General features: G+C 42.9%; 1 protein-coding gene across 3 annotated transcripts in view; it reads left to right on the top strand.

Moving 5' to 3' along the window:
- IRAK4 (interleukin 1 receptor associated kinase 4) overlaps window positions 1-20,050 on the top strand; it is a 168,465-nt gene that overhangs the window by 69,600 nt on the left and 78,815 nt on the right. For all 3 annotated transcript variants that reach the window (XM_069228833.1, XM_069228831.1, XM_069228832.1), the window contains exon 6: window positions 2,734-2,798. In XM_069228833.1, the coding sequence (XP_069084934.1) occupies window positions 2,734-2,798 (65 nt within the window). The remainder of the gene's footprint in view (window positions 1-2,733; window positions 2,799-20,050) is intronic.

Below are 20,050 nucleotides of genomic sequence, written 5' to 3'. Positions count from 1 at the left end.
TACCAGATAGCAGAGATTAGTTATTCTTCTTATTCCAAGAGCGTGACTTATGTACTGGAATGCAGCCCCAAGCAATTGCTAGTAGGTAACATTAATTCAAGCATTACAGTTATCACTTTTATTGTTTTTCTAAGAGAGGCACCCAATACGTGCAAGGCATGCCCAGTCATGCATCATGCGCTCATTTTGCCACAGGACTAAAGCTGTACCTCACTGATGAGACCCAGAGTGGCCGAAACCAGTCTAGGGTGGCTTGTGTTACTGTCTAGAGTTGAGATGGCTTGGAAGCTTGGTTGGAGAGTTCTTATAAGAGCATGATCTTGTCTTATTAGGATGCTGTGTGCCTGGAGTTGCATAGTGGACAAAAGAAACAATGGACTGAATGTGGCCCGAGTAATTACCAGTGGCTGAGATCAGTTCAATCATTTAACTCATGCCTTTTTTGTTTTTCTACATGAGACACCCTAACTTCCTCAGGTATACCAAGAAGTGGATGTAAAGCTCACTCTGCCATTAAACGTAAGCTTCACCCCACTGATGAGGCCCAGAATCGCTATCAGGCCTTTGCCTGGCAGTTCAGGCTAGACTACTGCTGTTGAAGCAGGGTCAACTCTGATTTTAATATTGGTGGTCTATGTCCAGAGTGCCATGGTGGCCAAAAATCAATGGAGTGCAATGAGATGTTGAGTAATTATTAGTAATTCAACAATACCACCCATCCTTTTTTTTCTACATAATATATCCTAAGAGCAATAGGTATTCCCAGACACAGGTCCTTTGCTCACTGTGCCATTGACCTTAAGCTGCCCCAAACCAGTGAGGGCCAAATTGGCCAAAGCTGGTCTGGGGCTGCATGTGATCCTGTGTAGAGGGGATCTGGCCTGACACTTCTGTTTCTACTGTTCCTATTGGAGGACAGGTCTAATTTGCATATGGTGGTCTGCGGGTAGCAATGAAGAAACATTATGGACTGGAATTCAGCTCAAGCAATTTCCACTAGCTAAGATTGTTTCAAGCATCCCACCCATCACTTTTTGCTTTTACGATGGCAGCCCGGTATTTTTGTGGCATCAGTCTGTCCCACCACATGGGAAACTGGTAGGATTCCAGTGGGTTCAGGAGGCAGAGAGGTGCTTCCTAATCCCAGGAGTGGATTGCAGCACCGAGTTAGCAGTCCAGAGGCTCAGCAAGCAGCAGTGGGGGCTGAAGCAGACACAAGCAGCCTTGCTGCATGCATATTGTCTCAAAAAAACGTCCCCACCTACTCTTTTTATTGCTAAGCTTTTGAAATAACCATTTGTCATCAGGGAAATATTCTCTTTTGCTGCCTTCAGTAGGTGTTTTGAGAATCATGGATTGATTCAAGAAGTCCAAAACATTAGACATCTAGTGTAAATTTAGTGGTACAGCAGAGTTTTAAGAATGATTCAAGTGACAAGATAAATCCATCTCCCCTCCCCAACAAAATGACTTAAAGACCCCCTTTTCTTCACACATTGAGTGGTCAGTATTTAGCCACCAAAACCATATTCTATTACCTTATTGTTGACCAATAAACTCTGAAGGTAACCCCATTGAATAGATCTGAGTTTTGGAGCCACTTGACAAATATGTAAGAAAGAACAATTCAACTCAGTAACTTGAATATCAAACTTTATTTTTTATTTAAATGTGGCATCCTGTTGATTATGCAAAAACAAAAGTTTGCATACAAAGTGCTTAGTTGTGAGTTGACTGGAACGTTATTCCAGGGGAGGGAGAAGGAAAAAGATGGCAGTGCCAATGCCAATTTTGACTGGCCCAGTATTCCTACACCCAAAGTTAATGGTTGTGGAATGCCGGTGCATTTCGATGCCCTCTAAATCCAATTGAGGGTGCTGTAATATTAGCATCAACGCCCCCTCCCCTCTTATTCCGTGCATCTCAAAATAAGGCCTATTGTTGTTGTATGTAATGGATTCAAGTGTAAAGCCCTGTATTGTACGGAATCATCTAATATATAAATTCTCATAACACTCCTAATCATGTAATGTGATGCAGAATTAGCCTTTCTACTTTTTATGGCTACTATTTAAATATCAAGTAGCAAAACAACTTCAGGAATTGACGACCCCAAACATTGCATTGCTGATGGCACAAATACCGCATTTATGTCAAATCTTCCTATACAGTTTTATTATCCGCTTTCAAGGCAAGAATATCCCAAAGGATCACGTGGTCTGCCTCATTTCTGCAAAGTTACGTGCACAAGTCAAACTGGGAACACTCCTCTACAGTGTAGCTGGTATTTGTGTGTCATTCAGGAGTGAAACTATTTCCCATATCATTTGAAAATTTCAGGAAATCTCTTGGGTATCGTTTTGAAATCCCTAATAAGGATTAAATCTACTCCCAAGAGTAGCAGAAGCCCTTTGGGGAAGATTTCATTTTCACACTTGATCCTTGGTGACTAAGGATGTTTGAGTTGTGGACATTTGTGCCCTGGTCTAATAGTTATCTAAATTATCTTTAATTATACGTCTTCCTTCTTAGTTTTCGAACAATTTTGTCCAGCATGTGTTTTTCTCATGTATGATATTTTTTTTATGACTGACAACATTTGTTTGTAATTATTTGTTGAACCATTCCTCCATTTAGAAACATTACCAGATAAAGCTCACCAGAAGATGAAACTGAAAGATTTGTTTAGAAGCAATGACCTCTGACTATGAAAATGCTTTCTCATTTTTGTAGATGGTTGACGTTAGTATTCAAGAGCTTAAAGCACAGTTTGACCAAGAAATACATACATTGACAACGTAAGCACAATTTTAAAAAAAATTGATTACTTTGCTGTTACTGAATGTTATAATGGTACCTACTCCTCACCTCTAGAAAAAAAAAATTTGTGGAGATAAACATTAAAGAGGGTATGAAATGCTTTCACTTATGTTTTAACAAATACAAAATAGGTGTATCAAATATATGAACATTTGAATAAGCATATAATTATTTACATACTTCCAGGTGCTTTGAAACTATCCACATTTGTTTTGAAAAGTAGATCTAGTTTTGGCTCAAAGGTCCCTGACCATAAAAACACCATGACGCTGTCATTTTAATGTCTGTAAACATGATAACGCGTCCCTTTATGATATTTTATTACACATCAGGAGTTTGTTTTAGGCCAATTAATCTTTTAACCCGGTTGAGAGACAACTTAGGATGAGATAGCTAATCAATATGTCAATCAATATGTCAATAATGTCATCAATATTTATCACAACAATATATTTCACCTTAGTCAAAGTCATTACTCAATTCAAGACGCTACCATGACCTTTCAGCCATAAATAACCACACCGGTTTAGTAGAATTTTATGAGTTTTATTCCCTATTGCTTAGAAATCTAATAGCAAGTGCGTCAATTTCAAAACCAAGAAACATAATATCATAGTCACAATATGGCAACTTTGGTAAGATTTCATTAATGCGAGAATAACAAACATCAGAACTTAACAAGGCGTGAACATAGATCAATTTAGCAGAGTGTCTATAACGCGTCAGTTCAACAAAGCGTAAATTCGGTCATTTGTCTATTTGCGTCAGTTTTGGTGAACATCTGTCCTAACCACTGATTAGCATTAGCATGTTGGGCTTCATGCGAAACAATTTAGAACAACAATTTGGAAAAACATCTAACTACGTCTCTGTCAAAGTAAGAAGTTGGTACCTAGAAAGGAAAAGCAAACAGACAAATCACAATTACATTGTCATAATTACCCTCCAAAGTTTAGGTCAGCGTACAAGTTCAGTCTTCGTCTTCAGGACATCAGTCAATTCGCAATCAGTCAGAACTCAGCTCCAGGGCAAAAAGGACACTTCCCTCATAAGAAGGCAAAGTGTAATGTGAACAAATCTAAGGGCGAGGACGGTTTTAAGTAAAGCAAAGAAGTCACCAAACAGAGTGACAGAGTTTCTGGATAAAATCAATAGCATTCCCTACCTAATTCTAAATGACTCCTTGTGACATGGGTTTTTATCCCTTTTCCATTGTACATTCCCCCAAAATTCTATTGGACATTTGTTATACCCCACTATCTTTAACCTATCAGAAAATACATTAGGTCACCTAACTCTTCACCCCATATTATTTTACAAGTCTTTGATTGGTCTCCATAATTGACGAATTGACGTCTTCAGAGGTGGCATGTCCGGTATGATTTCATCTTTCTGTAATTCTTTGCACATCTTTTGGTCAGCAGCTCCATTGTCTTCACTGGTTTGAATGACCTTGTACATTACATTAATCTACACTGTTTCATTTTGTTTTTAACATTTATTCTGCAAACAAGGAAAGGCTATGGGAAACGGATCTAACATGGTTACATTTGTCTTCTAACCTGAAGGAAAAAGAACATGCAGGGTCATGTCCTTTTATGAGTTGGCACACTGCAAAATAGAAAAATACATTTAATATGAGAGCCAATCAGCTAAGCTTCGGCTCATGCTAACTTAAGGCCTATGAGGATTTCAGCACAGATTCAATATCGCAATCATTAGTATAAACTTATTTAAACACAATAAAAACATTTTAGTCATCATTATTAGTCTACGTACACATTGGCGGCCACTCCACGTGGTCACATTTCAAGTGCACGTTTTAAGCAAAATTATTATTATAGTTTCTATGCAGCATTATCACACATTAATTCATAAACATTTCATGTTAATATATATTATATAAGCTACGCTCTCTCAGTCCCTCCTCTGATGACGTTTTTCATCACACAAATCTTTCCCTTTGTCTTTTCACTTTAATTTTTCACTTTACGCATAATGCGCATTTCAACATCTTGTCCCTTGTGTGAACTCTCCCAAATTTCATTAAACATTTTCTCCCTTTCATTTTCTTCATTCCTTTTACTCTTCTTTGTCCAATCTCTTTTAATGTTGTCATTAATTTTGCAAGCTCCCCATAATCCTAATAGACAGGCCAGAACAATTAATAGACCCCCTGATATTTTTGCAAGTACCCCATTCCAAATATTGCTAAACCAGCTCCCTACTCTGGCAATTCCTTTTCCTAATTTCTCCCACACTCTGGGTTCCTTCAAATCCTTCAAATCTGCACTATCTTTAGTTAGATTAGTAAGCATACCTCTAATCTTTTTACTTTTATCAGGTATATATGAGCAACAATGACACTCTTTAAGCATCTTGCAGACTCCGCCGCTCTTTGCTAAAAGAATGTCTAAAGCAAGCCGATTTTGAAGAGTCATAGCTCTTTCCGCAGCAAGTTCATTATTCATCAGGAGTATAGCCCCTGTAAAATTTATCAGCATGTCATCCACAATAGTAGACAACTTTTGAATCTTTATGGAGTTTAAGATAACCCCTACCGAAGGAATTATGGCTCCAAATATGTCACCAACGACAGCAACCATTGTCTCTCGTTTTTGTCTAACATGTTGTAATTCAGACGTTTTAGGTATTTGCTTTAAGTCATCAATCTGGTAAATCTTTGGGAAAACTATTCCCAAATAACATGTCCCATACTATCCCTTAGGGAGACGGTAATAAGCATTAAGTCCACAGATATAATAGATCCCAGGGATCGCTGGGTCCTGTCCATTTAACATGAATGTCCATTTACTCTGAAACAAAAACACATGCCTGCATTCACTCGTTCCCACAAATAAAGTGTCATGTTCAGATTTCGGCCTATATATACAAAGCCTTCCTACATGTAATGCATCTATAGCTAGTTTACCTTGCGTTTTTATTGCGGTGTAAGCATAATCATTTGCATATGTGCGTTTCTCTAGCCCTTTTTCTAATCTTTCTTTTAATGCTTTGCGTCTATCATCAGTGTGATCTAAGAAGCTTTTCTTTACAGGTGTCAATAAGCAAGTCAGATTATTGCGGTGTGCATAAGCTGTCCCAAATCTTAGTGTTGGTTCAAAGAAACCTCTAACTAATTTTATACTATGCTCTTTAGCTAACTTGTTCAGAAATTCAATCACAGGCACAAAAGAAAACACTACATCCAAATTTGAATAAAAATATTGCACATGCTCTTGATTATAGAATCTTGTTAGTAGCAAACTACAGTTTATCCCGTAAGTTAGAGGAAGACTATGGTAGGTGACCCCCTCTTGCACTGATGAAGGAATCTTTGTGCACACATAACAGTTTTTCGCATGCATTGTTTCAACATACTAATTCAGCAAGCAATAGAAGACATTAGTGGAAAGTTCCCCCTTTGAGTTAGTTCCCTCATGCAAGTGTCTTGCATCCTGCTCAAACTTTTCCCACGGTGTTAGTGTTGTAGTCTCAGGTTTTGAAGCATTGTTAGTTGCCTTCTTGTCTAACCACGGCATTCCCACAATCACTCCTACAATTATTATTGCACACACAATACCTAATATAAGGCTTAACCAACCACACACTTTGCCCCTTTTGTTACTACCTCTATTATAAGCCATGTCTGTAAAGAATCAGATAGCAGAACAATAATCAATTTGAGGACGATATAAAACTCCTTTTTTTTTTTAATGCAAAAGTCTCTTTCTCTCTGAGTATATTTACAGCGTTTCACTCACTCCAGGACCCTTTTGTCAAATCAGGTTAGCAGCTTGTCATAATCGGGTTTTCAAAGTCAATTCAGGTTATCAGTGTCACATCCGGTAATTTATAAGTCTCTTTCTTAACTTTTCAGTTTTCAATTTCGAAATTTTGGTTTTAACAAAGTCTCTTTCTTTTAATTGATTTTCAGTTACCATAGTATTGGCCTGGTACTTCTCGATCAAAACAGAACGCTAAGAATTCTTGTTGCCATTCAGATGTTGTTGCATATGCCCATTTAAGACCTGCGTACCTTCTATTTGCGGTTCTCTTTCTTTTCAACCTGCGTTCACTTTGTAATTCTCCTTCACTCAGATCTTCTGTTCTTGTGGTATCGGTTTCTTCTGTTATTGTTTCACCTGGTACGACCTTTTCTTTCGCAGTCTGCTTCTCTGGCCAGTTATCTCCCTTATGCGTCTTTTTCCTGCTTGTCCTTTCAGGACGCTGAACAGCACCCTCCTCTTGTCCTATGGTGTTTTCTCTTGATGGACCTGCAACTGGCTCAGGGGATTCCGGTGTACTTCAATCTCTCTCTATTATTTCCCCTTCTTCCTTTTCTTCTGGATCTGTAACAGGTTCAAGTTCTAACCCGTATCCGTCTGCTTCTGGGAGAACCTCTCCTTGATTTAGTTCTCCTGCTACCTCTACTGAGATAGGTACATTGTCACCTCTCTCGAACTCGTTTATTGTTTGAGGGACTAGGCTGTTCTCAGTGGGCTCTCCTGCAGTCTCAGTTCTCTCTTGGCTATTTTCAGGCCCTGAGACTTCCCTCTCTGGAACTGTTGAGTCGGAAACTTCAAGTTCCTCATCAGTTGGACACGTTACCTTCTTTGTGTGACTGGCATGTATCCAGTTTGGAACGCCTGCACATTTCACAGCAGTGGCTGTTGTTAATATTACTTGATATGGCCCCTTCCAGCGTGGCTCCAAACACGATTTTCTCACGTGCTTCTTAACAACCACCCAGTCACCGGCTTGCAGGGTGTTGCCTGGATCACTGATCGGTGGCAATGTGTTGGCTTCCACCTGGTGAGAAAAAGAGCGAACCACATCAGCCAAGCCTTTGCAGTAGTCCAATACCATATCATCTGTGATATTCACAAGAGCATTTGCAGGTACTGCGGGCAGCCTCATAGCTCTACCCATGAGGATCTCGTGGGGTGATAGTCCTGTCTTCTTATCAGGGGTGTTCCTCATCGACATCAGCACTAAGGGCAATGCATCTGGCCATTTCATATTGGTAGCTGCGCACATCTTCGCCATTCTCGATTTCAAGGTACCATTCATTTGCTCTACTAGTCCTGATGCTTCAGGGCGGTAGCTACAATGCAGCTTTCTTCAATGTCTAATGCGGCACACAAGAGCTTAATCACCTTGTTGTCGAAGTGTCTGCCCCTATCTGTTTCTATAGAGACCGGAAACCCTAACCTTAGTATTAGTTCTCTAAGCAGCAGCTTTGCAACTGTGAGGCTAACATTTCTACGTGTAGGGTAAGCTTCAATCCAGTGGCTGAAAACACATACAATCACCAACATGTATTTCAATCCTCCACAAACCGGCATCTCGTTGAAATCCATTTGCATCTTGCTAAATGGACCGCCAGCTCTCCCTATGTGGCTCAGAGTTACCACAGTCCCTTTTCCGGCATTCATCTGTTGACAGATGATGCACCTGTGACAAATAACCTCTGCGGCATGTCTGAATTTTGGGTTAAACCAGTCAATCTTGAATGACCTGATCATTGCATCTCTCCAAGATGTGCCTGTCCATGGTAAAGCCTCGCAAATTGTGACAGAAGACTGTTTGACAAAACCAGTTTCCCCTCCTCTGAGACCCACAAGTCATCAGCTCTTTGTACACATTGCATTCTCTGCCAGGAGCGTTTTTCCTCTTTGCTAGTACGACTCTGTAGTGTTTTTAGCTCATCTAGTGTATCAACCACCCTTAATGCAAGGTTCAAACATGTGTCATTTTCGGTTTGCGGTAACAATTCCCACTGATCCTTGAACGATATACAGTTCAATGCGCAAAATCTTGCGACTTGATCTGCATAGCCGTTTCCCATGGACACAAAGTCTTGTGACTTAACATGAGCATTGCATTTCACCACGGCAATTTCAAGAGGTAACTGAATTGCATGTAACAAATCCTTAATTTGTTCACCATTTTTCACAGGAGAACCAGAAGAGGTCATGAAACCTCTCTGTGACCACAATTGGCCAAAATCATGTACAATTCCAAATCCGTATCTGCTTTCAGTATAGATAATGAGTTTCAGATTTTCGGCTGCGTGGCATGCCTGAGTAAGGGCAATTAATTCTGCCACTTGTTTAGGAATACACTCTCTCGAGCCAGGAAGCTTCAATGATACCAGCTATGGTACATACAGCGTAACTGGCTCTCAGCATTCTGACTGAGTCTCTCAAACAGGATCCATCAACAAACATAATGCAGTCATTTTCTTTTAACTGCGTATCTTGAATATCAGGTAGGGGCTTGGTACATAGTTCTGTTACCTCAAGACAGTCATGCTCCACTTCCTCTTCATTATTAATCTCGGTACTTTCAACAGGAAGTAGAGTTGCCGGGTTTAATACAGTACATCGCTTCAGTGAAACATTAGGCAACCCCAAAATAATTGTCTCATATCTGGTAAGTCGGGCATTTGTCATGTTCGGAGTTTTGGTTTGAGTCAACAAAATTTCAACTGACTGTGGAATCATTATTGTCAAGTGATGTCCCATCACTATGCCTTCACACTGCGTGAGGCTTTGACCAACTTTCTTTTTTTTTTTTTTTTTTTTGTCCTCATTCAGCCCCACCTACTGAGACACCTCTTCGTTCCTGTAACCTTTTTCGCCCTCTTGACTAAGAAGAGAGACTCAAGTCAGGGGGTGCACCTTTGTAACTCCCGGTCCGCCTAAACCGACCTGCCGAGGCATCAAACGGTGCTTAATCATTGGACTGAGGCAAGGAAAAGATCATCGGGACCGTTTCACATAGATACCCAGCAGCAAACTTAGCAGGGGAGCAGATTTAGGCTATTCCCTGCCAATTTAATAATGGTGACCACATTTCTACGCTTTTCTTTGAGCCCTGCACATTTAGATCCATATTTGCCGCACGAAGAGCAGCATTCAACCAGTCTGTATAGCTCGGAGAGTGCTCCTTCAACCATTTTTTACAGATTTCATTCCGACCCAGCACAATTACATAGAACACAAATGAACGATTGGTTTTGTTCACCCTTTTCCATATCCCCTCATCCTGGAGCTGCCCAAATATAATTAATGGGAGTGATACATTAATTTTCCAGCCTAACATAGATGATAATGCACTAAAAACCTCCTCCCAAAACAACCGGATGGCGGGGCAGTCCCAGAACATGTGTATATCCGTTGCTCCTAACCCGCCACATTTCGGACACTTGATCACCTCCCCCTTCTTAAATTTGGACAGTTTTGCCGGAGATATGTATGCTCTATGTAGAGTATAAAGATGGTTTTTCCTTAATGGGGCCGGCTTCACTACTTCATACAATGTCGTATACGACTTCTTCCACCATAACCCAATCTTGTCGCCTGGCATCACCTTGCCCCATAGCTTGCTTGGTAGGTCAAAGTTCTCATCCAAAGTTTCTAATATTTCCCAATACCAAACCGCCACCCTCTTCCCCGAAACCGAGAGTGCCAGGTCTAAAAAAGAGTCCTCCAGGGCATTTACCACTCCCAATCCCCCCTTAGTTTCTTTTTCCCACTGTCTTATCTGTAAATATTTTAACCTAGACAGAGAACCGTCCGTTATTCTTACCAATTCATCCCAAAGGCATAAAGTACCATCTCGCGCAATCTCCCCCCACCTTTCCACACCTGCCCTTTTAAGTGGTAATGCGAGGATATCCTGACAGCATTCTGGGGTGCCCGGGGAATCCCAGATAGGGGCCTGATAGCTATAATAATGTACACCTAACCGCCGCCTCAACTGGTACCAACTCCTTGACATTCCTTGCAGCACTTTTAGTTTAACTTTTTTGAAGAATTTAGGGTCACCAAATATAAATAAAAAAGACTGTAAGCCCCCTTTTTCAGACAACACCATAGCCTTGAACATTCTGCCCACTGCTGAACCGTCTGGGGATATAAACAGCATCCTTGAGTTTTTAAACAAGAAAGCCCACGCATAATATGTCAAATCAGGGAGAGCCAGTCCTCCTTTTTCCCTCCTTCTGCATAGCTTTTTCCATGGTATCCTCGGCCCCTTTGAGTTCCAGATAAAACTACTTATCGCTTGTTGCATTTTATCTAGGTGCCCCTTGTGCATTGCCAAGGGTATAGCTGAAAACACAAAGTTCCATTTGGGCAGAATAAACATCTTAATTAGATTTATCCTCCCAAGAATCATCAAAGGGAGACATGCCCATTTTTGTAGCATAATTTTACATTCTGCTAATAACTTTCGAGCATTCCTTTCCGCTAAGTCCTTAAAATTTTGGGTCACTAAGATACCCAGGTACCGTATTTCCTGCTTATTTATTATTGACCCTACTTCCATATTCCACTGCATAGTTTCTGTTTTCCCCACATTAATCCGGTACCCTGATATCCTTCCAAATTGTTCAGCCAGATCTTTGATTGTGTTAAAGGCGAGGGGCAGGTTGTTAGTATATATTAGTAGATCGTCTGCATATAAAGAAATTTTCTTTTCCCAGCCATTACAGCAGAAGGGCGAGATAAGAGGGTTTTGTCTGATTTTTCTAGCAAATGGCTCAATATACAGATTGAACAGTACCGGCGACAGAGGGCAGCCCTGCCTCGTACCTCTTGAAATAGTAATAGGGCCCGTAAGTTTACCGTTCACCAAAATCTTAGCACAAGGGGATGTATAAATCCGGTCGATTACCCCACAAAACTTGGAGCCTAAATTGGCCCGCCTCAAAACCGATTTAAAAAAATTCCAATTAACTTGGTCGAAAGCCTTCATTATGTCTAAAATAATAACTGCCAAAGGCGACCCAAACTTTGTGGCCATATCTATTGCCCTGATCAGTTCAAAAGTTAATTCATGCAAATATCTGCCTTTAGAAAAGCCTTTTTGATCGGGGTGCACTAGATTGTTCGCTATCCTACTCAACCTATCCGCTAGAAGCTTAGCTAGCAGTTTATAATCGCTGTTCAGCAATGATATAGGCCTGTATGAGGCACACTTAGCTGGATTTTTATCCGGTTTCAGAATTAAGTAGATCACCGCTTCATTCCATGAAAGAGGAATATCATTGCCAAATTCCAGGATCCCTCCAAACAATTCTGTCAATACTGGAATGACTGAATCCCCTAATACCTTATAAACTTCCACTGGAATACCATCCGGGCCTGGCGCCGTTCCCGACTTACTACTAGTCAGGATTCTCCTAATTTCCTCAGCCGTTATTGGGGCGTTCAATGCTTCCTTCTCCTGCAACGATAAACCTAAAGATCTATCAGCCCCCATCCAATCCGTTACCATACCTTCATCCACCTCTAGCCTTTCCGAATACAGTTGTGAATTTTTTTTTGAAAGGCCGATTCTATTGCCGCCTCATCTGTTCTTTTTTCACCTGAATGCTCCACTTCAACCTCCTTAATGTAGTTCCTAACACGATCAGCTTTGCCTTTCCAAGCTAACAACTTCCCCGCATTTTCCCCGTATTCGAAATGGGCCAGTTTGCTTGCTTCCCATTTGCTTTGAATTCTTCCCTGTAGTATCTTTTCCAACTGGCTTCTCAACCCATCCCAGCTGGCCCTCAAAGCCTCCGTTTCCCCTGCTTCAATTATTTTAGCTTTATATTTTCGCATTTCCTGCTCCAGTGCATAAATCTCTTCTTTCTGCCGTTTATGTTTCTGGATGGAACAACTCCTTAACTCCCCATGGATGACCGCTTTAAACGTGTCCCATACTACAGATAAGGGAGCGGAGCCCAAGTTTACACTAAAAAAGAAATCAGCTTCCTTACGCGGCTTTAGCAATACCTCCTGGTCTAATAACAGTGTCCGATCAATCGTCCACCGGTCACTACAACTTGTCTGACGAAAGCACATATTTAACACCACCGCAGAGTGATCTGATAAATGCGAGGGCAGATACGCAATATTCTTCACCTCCTCTCTCAAACGCATATCTAATAGAAAATAATCAATTCGCGACGCGTGTCTATATTTCTTATTAAAAAAAGAAAAGTCCCTGCTATTCCCTGCCCTTTGCCTCCAGATATCGCACCAACCAAATTCCTTCATCATTCTCCTTAAATACTGTTGCGACTTAGGTGTACCTCTTGATTTACAGTTATGCCTATCCAGCTCATTGTCTAATACCACATTGAAGTCACCCATCAAAATCACCGGGTCCGAAAATTCCAGAAGCTGAGAAAAAAGCTGCTTTAAGGGTTCTATATCATCGCAGTTGGGCCCATAGTAACCTGCTAAGACCAGATTCCGACCCCCAAATTGTATTTTAGCTATCACCCATCGCCCTGCTAAATCTGATCTAGACTCCAAGATTGCCACCCCCCCCTGCTGTACATGTTTAACTAAAATTGCCACCCCTTTATTATGATAGTTGTGTTCTGTACATGCAAATGTTCTAACCCATCTTAGTTTTTGTATTATGTTAGTACACTCCACCTTTGTGAGGTGCGTTTCCTGCAAAACTAAAATTTGTGCCGTAGAGTCCTGCAGATACTGTAATATTCGTTCCCTTCTTCCTCGCACCCTTAGGCCATTGACATTCCATGAAAGAATTTGTAATGGTATATTCTGCACCCTCTGGCTTCCCTCCCTGCTAACCATCTATCACTCTTAGGTAGCAGATAGCTGGGCTGAACGAGGCACTACTTTTTACTTTCTCCCAACTCCCTCTCACCAACCCTAAACCTCACCCCCCTCTCCGCCCCCTCCCCCCCCACCCCCACCCGTGGAGAACCCCCCCCAACTAAGGACCATATGATCCAAATTTTAGAGCGCCCCCCCGGTTCCTGGGAGAATTTCATCATTGCACATTACACGCAGCCTTATTCAGTAGATTGCGCATTTTTGACCACAAGCAATAATTCATCCGCTTCACTAATGTCTCTGATGTTATACATTTTGTTGTTATACATGACCCTAAGGAAGGCTGGAAATTTCAGCTGGACCGAGACACCCAAAGATTTGAAAATCTCCAACCGTTTCACCAGTTCCCACTGCTTATCCATAGTCACCCTGGATAGGTCAGATCTAATCTCAAACACAATATCCTTCACTCTTAAGGACTTCTGTTTCAATGCTCTAGATAAAATCTTTTCCTTCATCTGGTACGACAAAAAGTTTATCAAAATTTTCTGAGGTCTACTACTGTTTGTTCGTAGCTTAAAGGGGTCTCGATGGATTCTCTGAATATCCTTCCCGATTTCGTCCTCGGTCTCCTCCAGATCCACCGCTGATTTGATTAGTGATACTACAAAGGCTTTAAGATCGCTCCCTTCCGCACCTTCCGGCACTTTCAGCAATTTTAGATTATTTCTTCTTGAATAGTTTTCCATTTGCTCCACCCTGTTTTTTAGAGCTTGTTCGCTCCTCTTCAATGTGTCGATCTCGCCCTTATGCTGTACCAGCTCCTCCTTCATACGCCCCATCGCTTCTTCCAGGGCCTGCGTTCTTTCCATTACGCCATCAATTTATTTTTCTAAATTAGCACAAACCTCTCTTATCTCCCCCTGATTTACTTCTGAGTTCGCAAAGCCCTTTTTTACATCCTCAGAAATGGACAAGATTAACGCCTCCAACGAGGAACTCAGTAAAGGGGAGATCACCGAGGCAGCTTGAGGGGGCTCCAGCACTGCCAACTTAGGTGCGAAGTCTTGAACCTCTGAAGGGTTATCGTTTGGAGTCTGAACTAGTACTGGGTCCGTCTGTTCTTCTCCTGGCCGTGGCGGGGGGACCTCCCCTCCCTGCCCTCATCCGTACCATTTTCCACCTGCCTGGTGGTAACCTCCATTGCCGCTCTAACCTGCCCAGGGATGAGTGTAACTACCTCAGGTCTCACTTTAAAAAAAGACCCTAGAGAGGGCGTCAACTTATCTCTACCCTTAAACTTGCTCTCTCCCGCTTTCCTCCCCGCACTCCTGCCTCCTTCCCCAGATTTAGGTCTCAGGATTTTTTTTGCTGATCCTCCCTTGTCCCCCTTCTCCTCTGTAATCGCAACCAAATTGTCCTGGGGCGACTGGACCGTCCCCTCCACTCTTGTTAAGTGAAGCGGGGGAGCAGGGAAGACGCCCCCCCACGCTGCCTCACCGTTTTCTTCCTGGCTCCCTTCTCTGGAATCTCTTTGGGTTGCTCTCCCAGCCGCAGCTTCTCGGTTGCTGCTCCTCCCGTTCTGCAGCTACCGCTGCCGCTACTCCCCCGAAGGGGAATTCGCGCCGCACTTTTTACGGGTCCGGCGCAGCTCCAGCGTGGCCCGGTGCCACGAGACAGCCCCGCTGTCCTCCAGACTGCCTCGGGTCTCACTGATTGCGGCGCGCACATCCGTGTGCTTGCAGCCGCAGCCCACTCGGCCACCGCGACCTGCCACGCCCCCAGGAACCGGAACAGGAAGCGCCCTAGCGCGCTACGTGACCTCCGTAGCCCGCCATGTTCTCCCCCCTTCCGAGGCTTTGACCAACTGCGCGCAAACAACCCAGTAAGGCTGCTGCAACGGGGTCCAAGGTAGCTGAAAAATATGCTACAGGGCGGTTTGCACCTCCATGGACCTGTGTTAAGAGAGACAAAGAACAACCATCACGTTCATGACAAAACAGTAGAAAAGGTTTTGTGTAATCAGGCATACCCAAAGCTGGTGCCCTGCACATGCACTCTCTCAATTCCATAAATGACTCAAGCTCCTCTTTGGATAGGGTTATGGTGTACGGTTCATCCTTAATCTCTTTGCCTGTCCGCTTTATCAATGGTTTTGAGATAATTGAGAAGTTGGGTATCCACTGACCACAGTAACCCACCATTCCCCAAAACATCCTGACATCTCTCTTTGTTATCGGCGGGTTCATTTGCAAAATGGCTGTCACCCTTTCCTTCGATATTCTACGGGACCCTCTCTCAATCAAGTGTCCTAAGTATTTCACCTCTTTCTGACAGTATTGCAGCTTCTTTGGTGACACTTTATGTCCGTTCTTTCCCAAATGATTCAATAAGGCAATTGTGTCATATTTACAGTCATCTTTTGTCCTGGACGCAATCATTAAGTCGTCAATGTACTGTACTAGTGTCGAAATGAAAGGTAGTACTAAGGATTCTAAGTCCTTTTTCAATATCTGATTGAAGATGGACGGTGACTCAGAAAACCCTTGAGGAATTCTGCACCAACTGTATACCTTGTCCAGGAATTTGAAACTGGATAAAAACTGGCTGTCCTCATGAAGAGGCACCGAAAAGAAGGCTTGTGACAAGTCTACAACGGTGAACCATTCAGCATCACATGGAACCTGAAACATGATCACTGCTGGATTTGGCACTATGGGACAACACTTCATCACAATCTCGTTTATTTTCCTTAAGTCCTGCACAATTCGAACCTTCCCACAGGGCTTTTTCAGACCCATTATTGGTGAATTACATGGGCTGCCCAATACTTCCTTCAGGACTCCTTGTTTTACAAAGTCCGCTATTATTTGTGACACCTGGATAAGAACATCTTGTACCATGTGATATTGTGGCACCTGGGGAAACACTGCATTTGGCTTCACTTGAACTATAACTGGTTCCACTCCTCTTATCAGTCCCACTTCCTTTCCTGTCAAATCCCACACCTTCTCCGTCACCGTTCCCTGTAACTCGGCTGATAAGTCAGTCACTGTAAGCATCGGGAATAATGTTATCAAAGGGTAATCTTCATTCGCGGTTTCTGTCTCTAACTCTGAGAACTGACCATCATCCCCTTCATCATCACTGTTTGTCTGCACCTCAATTCCATCATTGAAACAGGTAATCAAGCATTTCGTCTTGCACAGTAAGTCTCTTCCCAGTAGGGATACCGGACTTGAATCACAGACTACAAACTTATGCAGTCCCTGGAAGTTTCCAGTCTCAACTTGCACTGGATCTGTAATTGGATTTGTCAAGTACTGGTTTGCTACTCCGACCACTCTTAAGGTACGCCCGAAAGTGGCAATTTCAGAACCTCTGCACTTCTGACCGTGGAGCATGTAGCTCCAGTATCAACCAAGAATGAAACCTTGTGACCCATTACCTTTCCCTCTACATAGGGTCCCCTCTGATCTACCTCTAGGGACGCTGCAAGCCTGCACTCTTTACTGTCTGAACTGTCATCCGACCATTCCTCATTCATTCCATCTTCACCATGCAATGGGGATTGCTGTACTGTATTATTTTGGCTCATCACTTGACCTGTGACCTGCTGAGGAAGCATCACCTGTTGCTGTCCCATTGGAGCCATTGGTAGTTGCATTTGCTGTCTAGGTACCATGGGAACCTGCTGTTGTACTTGCTGCATTTGCGCTGGTTGAACATGCGGCATTTGCATTTGCTGCATGGGCTGTAACCCTTGCATCTGTACCATGTTATTTTGAAAGTTCGGGTTTTGATTTCTCAGTTTTGGACCTCTCATATTTTGCAATGTACCGACATTAGTGCTTTGTTGAACGACACCATCCTGCACCACATTTGGGCATTCCCGCTTCCAATGCCCCACGCCCACGCCCCCGCACGCGTGACATGGTGACATCTTTTTCATCCCTTGTACATCATTTTGAACTACAACAGTATTCAAGTCTGGACCGCGATTCACAAAACCTCGACCTCTTGGTTGTGCCTGAAACACACCATTCCCTTGCAGTTACTGCTGTATCATCTGCTGAATCCCATTTCCCTGCATTCCTGCCTGTGCAGCCCTTATCTGCATCACCATCACTTTCTCCTTCAACTTTTTCTGCTTCAGCTCAATCTCATCACTACAGTATTTTGCATACTGCAACACCTCATCAGTCGGCTTCGCTTGCCAACAGATCAAATGATTCTTAATCATCTGGCTAACCTCTGGTCTCAGCCCTTCAACAAATCTGAACACGAGATGGTTCATGTCTTTCGGCTCAATGGTCTCAGTACCAATGTAATGTTTGAATGCCTTCAACAACCTCTCATAGTAAGCATTTATTGATTCCTTAACCTCCTGTGAGGTCTGATCGATTTTCTGTCAATCAGTCACTTTCGGCACATTTCGCGTACTATTGGCTGAATCCGACCCGTTATATGCCACACCTTGCACCGGAGAGTGATTCTTATCCCTTGCTGGCTCCTGCGTCGGCCAGTCGGCCAGTCTACCCCTCTCTTGCACTCAAGCCATAAGTCGGGCGGAACAATGATCTCAAACAAGGTATTCAGGTCTTCCCAGAGACACTTTGCAAGCTTCACAAACCTATCTGTTTGTTAGTACCACTCGATCGGTTTCTCCCTCAATCTGGGATAATGATTAGTGAAGGATAAGATATCTCCCCTGGACCACAGTACATGAATTAGAACCCCACCAGCCGTTTCTCTCATTGGTAGCATCTTACTGATTCCGTATCTGGTGAAGTTTAAGCTTTACTCGATCCCGGACTGTCACCTTTCTCCTTGTCTCTTTTCTTAGCCCATCTGCCTTCCCACTTTTCTAACGCTCCCCAGATTTGCGCACTTTGCAATATTTCCTTTAAATGCGCTTTCCTTCCAGCAGACCTCATATGCTCGAAGTCTTTTGAATCAAAGTCTAACCTGTAACTTCTTTTCAAATGTTTAGTATTCTCAATATCAATATTGTATTTGTCTGCCAGGTTCGCTAATTTCTGATGTACCTTGCCTACTTCTTTATTAATCTTAGAGCACAGATATCTCAATTCTGCTTCTGTGTATGACTCTAATCTGTTTACCCCCTTTGTTCCATCCACTAGTTCCGCCGCTTCCACGTTCAGTCTCACAAAGTTCAGGTAATCATCTTTCTCCGACCTTTGCGGTTCCACTGCAGTTACTGTAGTCTTTTGCGTAGTATAGGTCTTTTCTAACCACTCATTTAACTGTTGTACCGTAAAACCTTGCATGGAAATGTTCTCTGCATGCATCTTTGGCGACTGTGAAGCATTTGTACTTATTGTCTGTGAGGTTAGCACTCCTAGCCCTGCCTGTCTCATTGCCTCCAATGGTGTTTCAACTGGGCTAAGGTCTAACAAAGACCTCGGTTTTTCAACCGCTTGCTCTCCCGGGGCCATTAGCTGGGGAGTTCCTATAGACCCTCCTCTTATTACATCCTGGGTCATTACTCCCTGATCACACATACCAGGCTTACCTTGTGCATACAATGGCACCGGTGGACCAACAGTAATCGGCAATGATATGGCAGCTGGTGTCTGACCTGGTCCCAAACCTCGTGGAGCAGCAACTCCAAAGGTCTGATCCAGTGAAGCCGGGGCAGGTATTAATGGAGGTCCTGCTGCTGGTTTATATCCCGGTATCAGTTGTGGCTGCGGCTGGGGCAGCAATTGCGGAGTTGGCTCGATCTGCACTAACCTCGATTTTGTATATATCGGGTCTGGCGGCACTATCAGATTTGTAGTAGCCTCTAGTACTGGGACGTCTGGATAGATTCTCTGTATCTGCGGTGGAGGTTGCAACTGTATCTGCATGCCTGGCGCAGTGGGTACACTGACACCATTCAGTATCGAACCTGTATCACTAGTCTGTACTGTATCGGTAACTCCCTTCTGTTGCGTCTGGTTCCCAGGACCCACGCTAGTGCTCGGGACATTGTCGCTTACCGCATAAGGTGGCGGGCGATCATGTAATATCTGATTTAAAAATTCTTTGTTATCTGAAACATCTTCTTCTTCCCAAGATCTTTCAGTTTCTTTAGGCCTACTAGAGTCTTTGTCTGTTTTGCATGTGGCTTTCTTCCCCTGTGCCTCATCTCCCTGTGTTATTGCTTGGAACAATTTTAATCCATCAACTATTCCCCGTCTCCACATTTTGCTCTTGTTATCCCACCTATCTTCCGCTAAAGTCTTATCTGCCCTTTTTATTTTTCTTTGGATTTTTTCTTGTCTCTGTTTAATAGCCATTAAATCCCAAATTGCTAAAGCCTCATACTGAGCTGGCCTCGGAGGTGGCTTCTGTACACTTAACATCCACTTTAAATTCTCTAGAACTTTCGTATTGAACGTCCCGTGTTCTGGGAACACCAAACATCCCTCTTTTTCTGTCAATTTGCGCCACTGTTTCATCCATAAACAAGGCGCAACACCTTTTTCCTCTGTGACTATGTAAGCTGGAGTTCCCTCAGGCGGTGTAGGCTCCCCTTCACTCGCCATAATGTATGTGTCTCCTTTCAGAGCACTCTTAAAAGCTTTGACAAAGTTCATTTTTATGTCTTTCTTTTGTTTGTATTTAATCAAGAA

The sequence above is a fragment of the Pleurodeles waltl genome, chromosome 4_1 (assembly GCF_031143425.1).
Source record: "Pleurodeles waltl isolate 20211129_DDA chromosome 4_1, aPleWal1.hap1.20221129, whole genome shotgun sequence".
Lineage (NCBI taxonomy): Eukaryota > Metazoa > Chordata > Amphibia > Caudata > Salamandridae > Pleurodeles > Pleurodeles waltl.
This window is presented reverse-complemented; position numbering and strand designations above follow the sequence as displayed.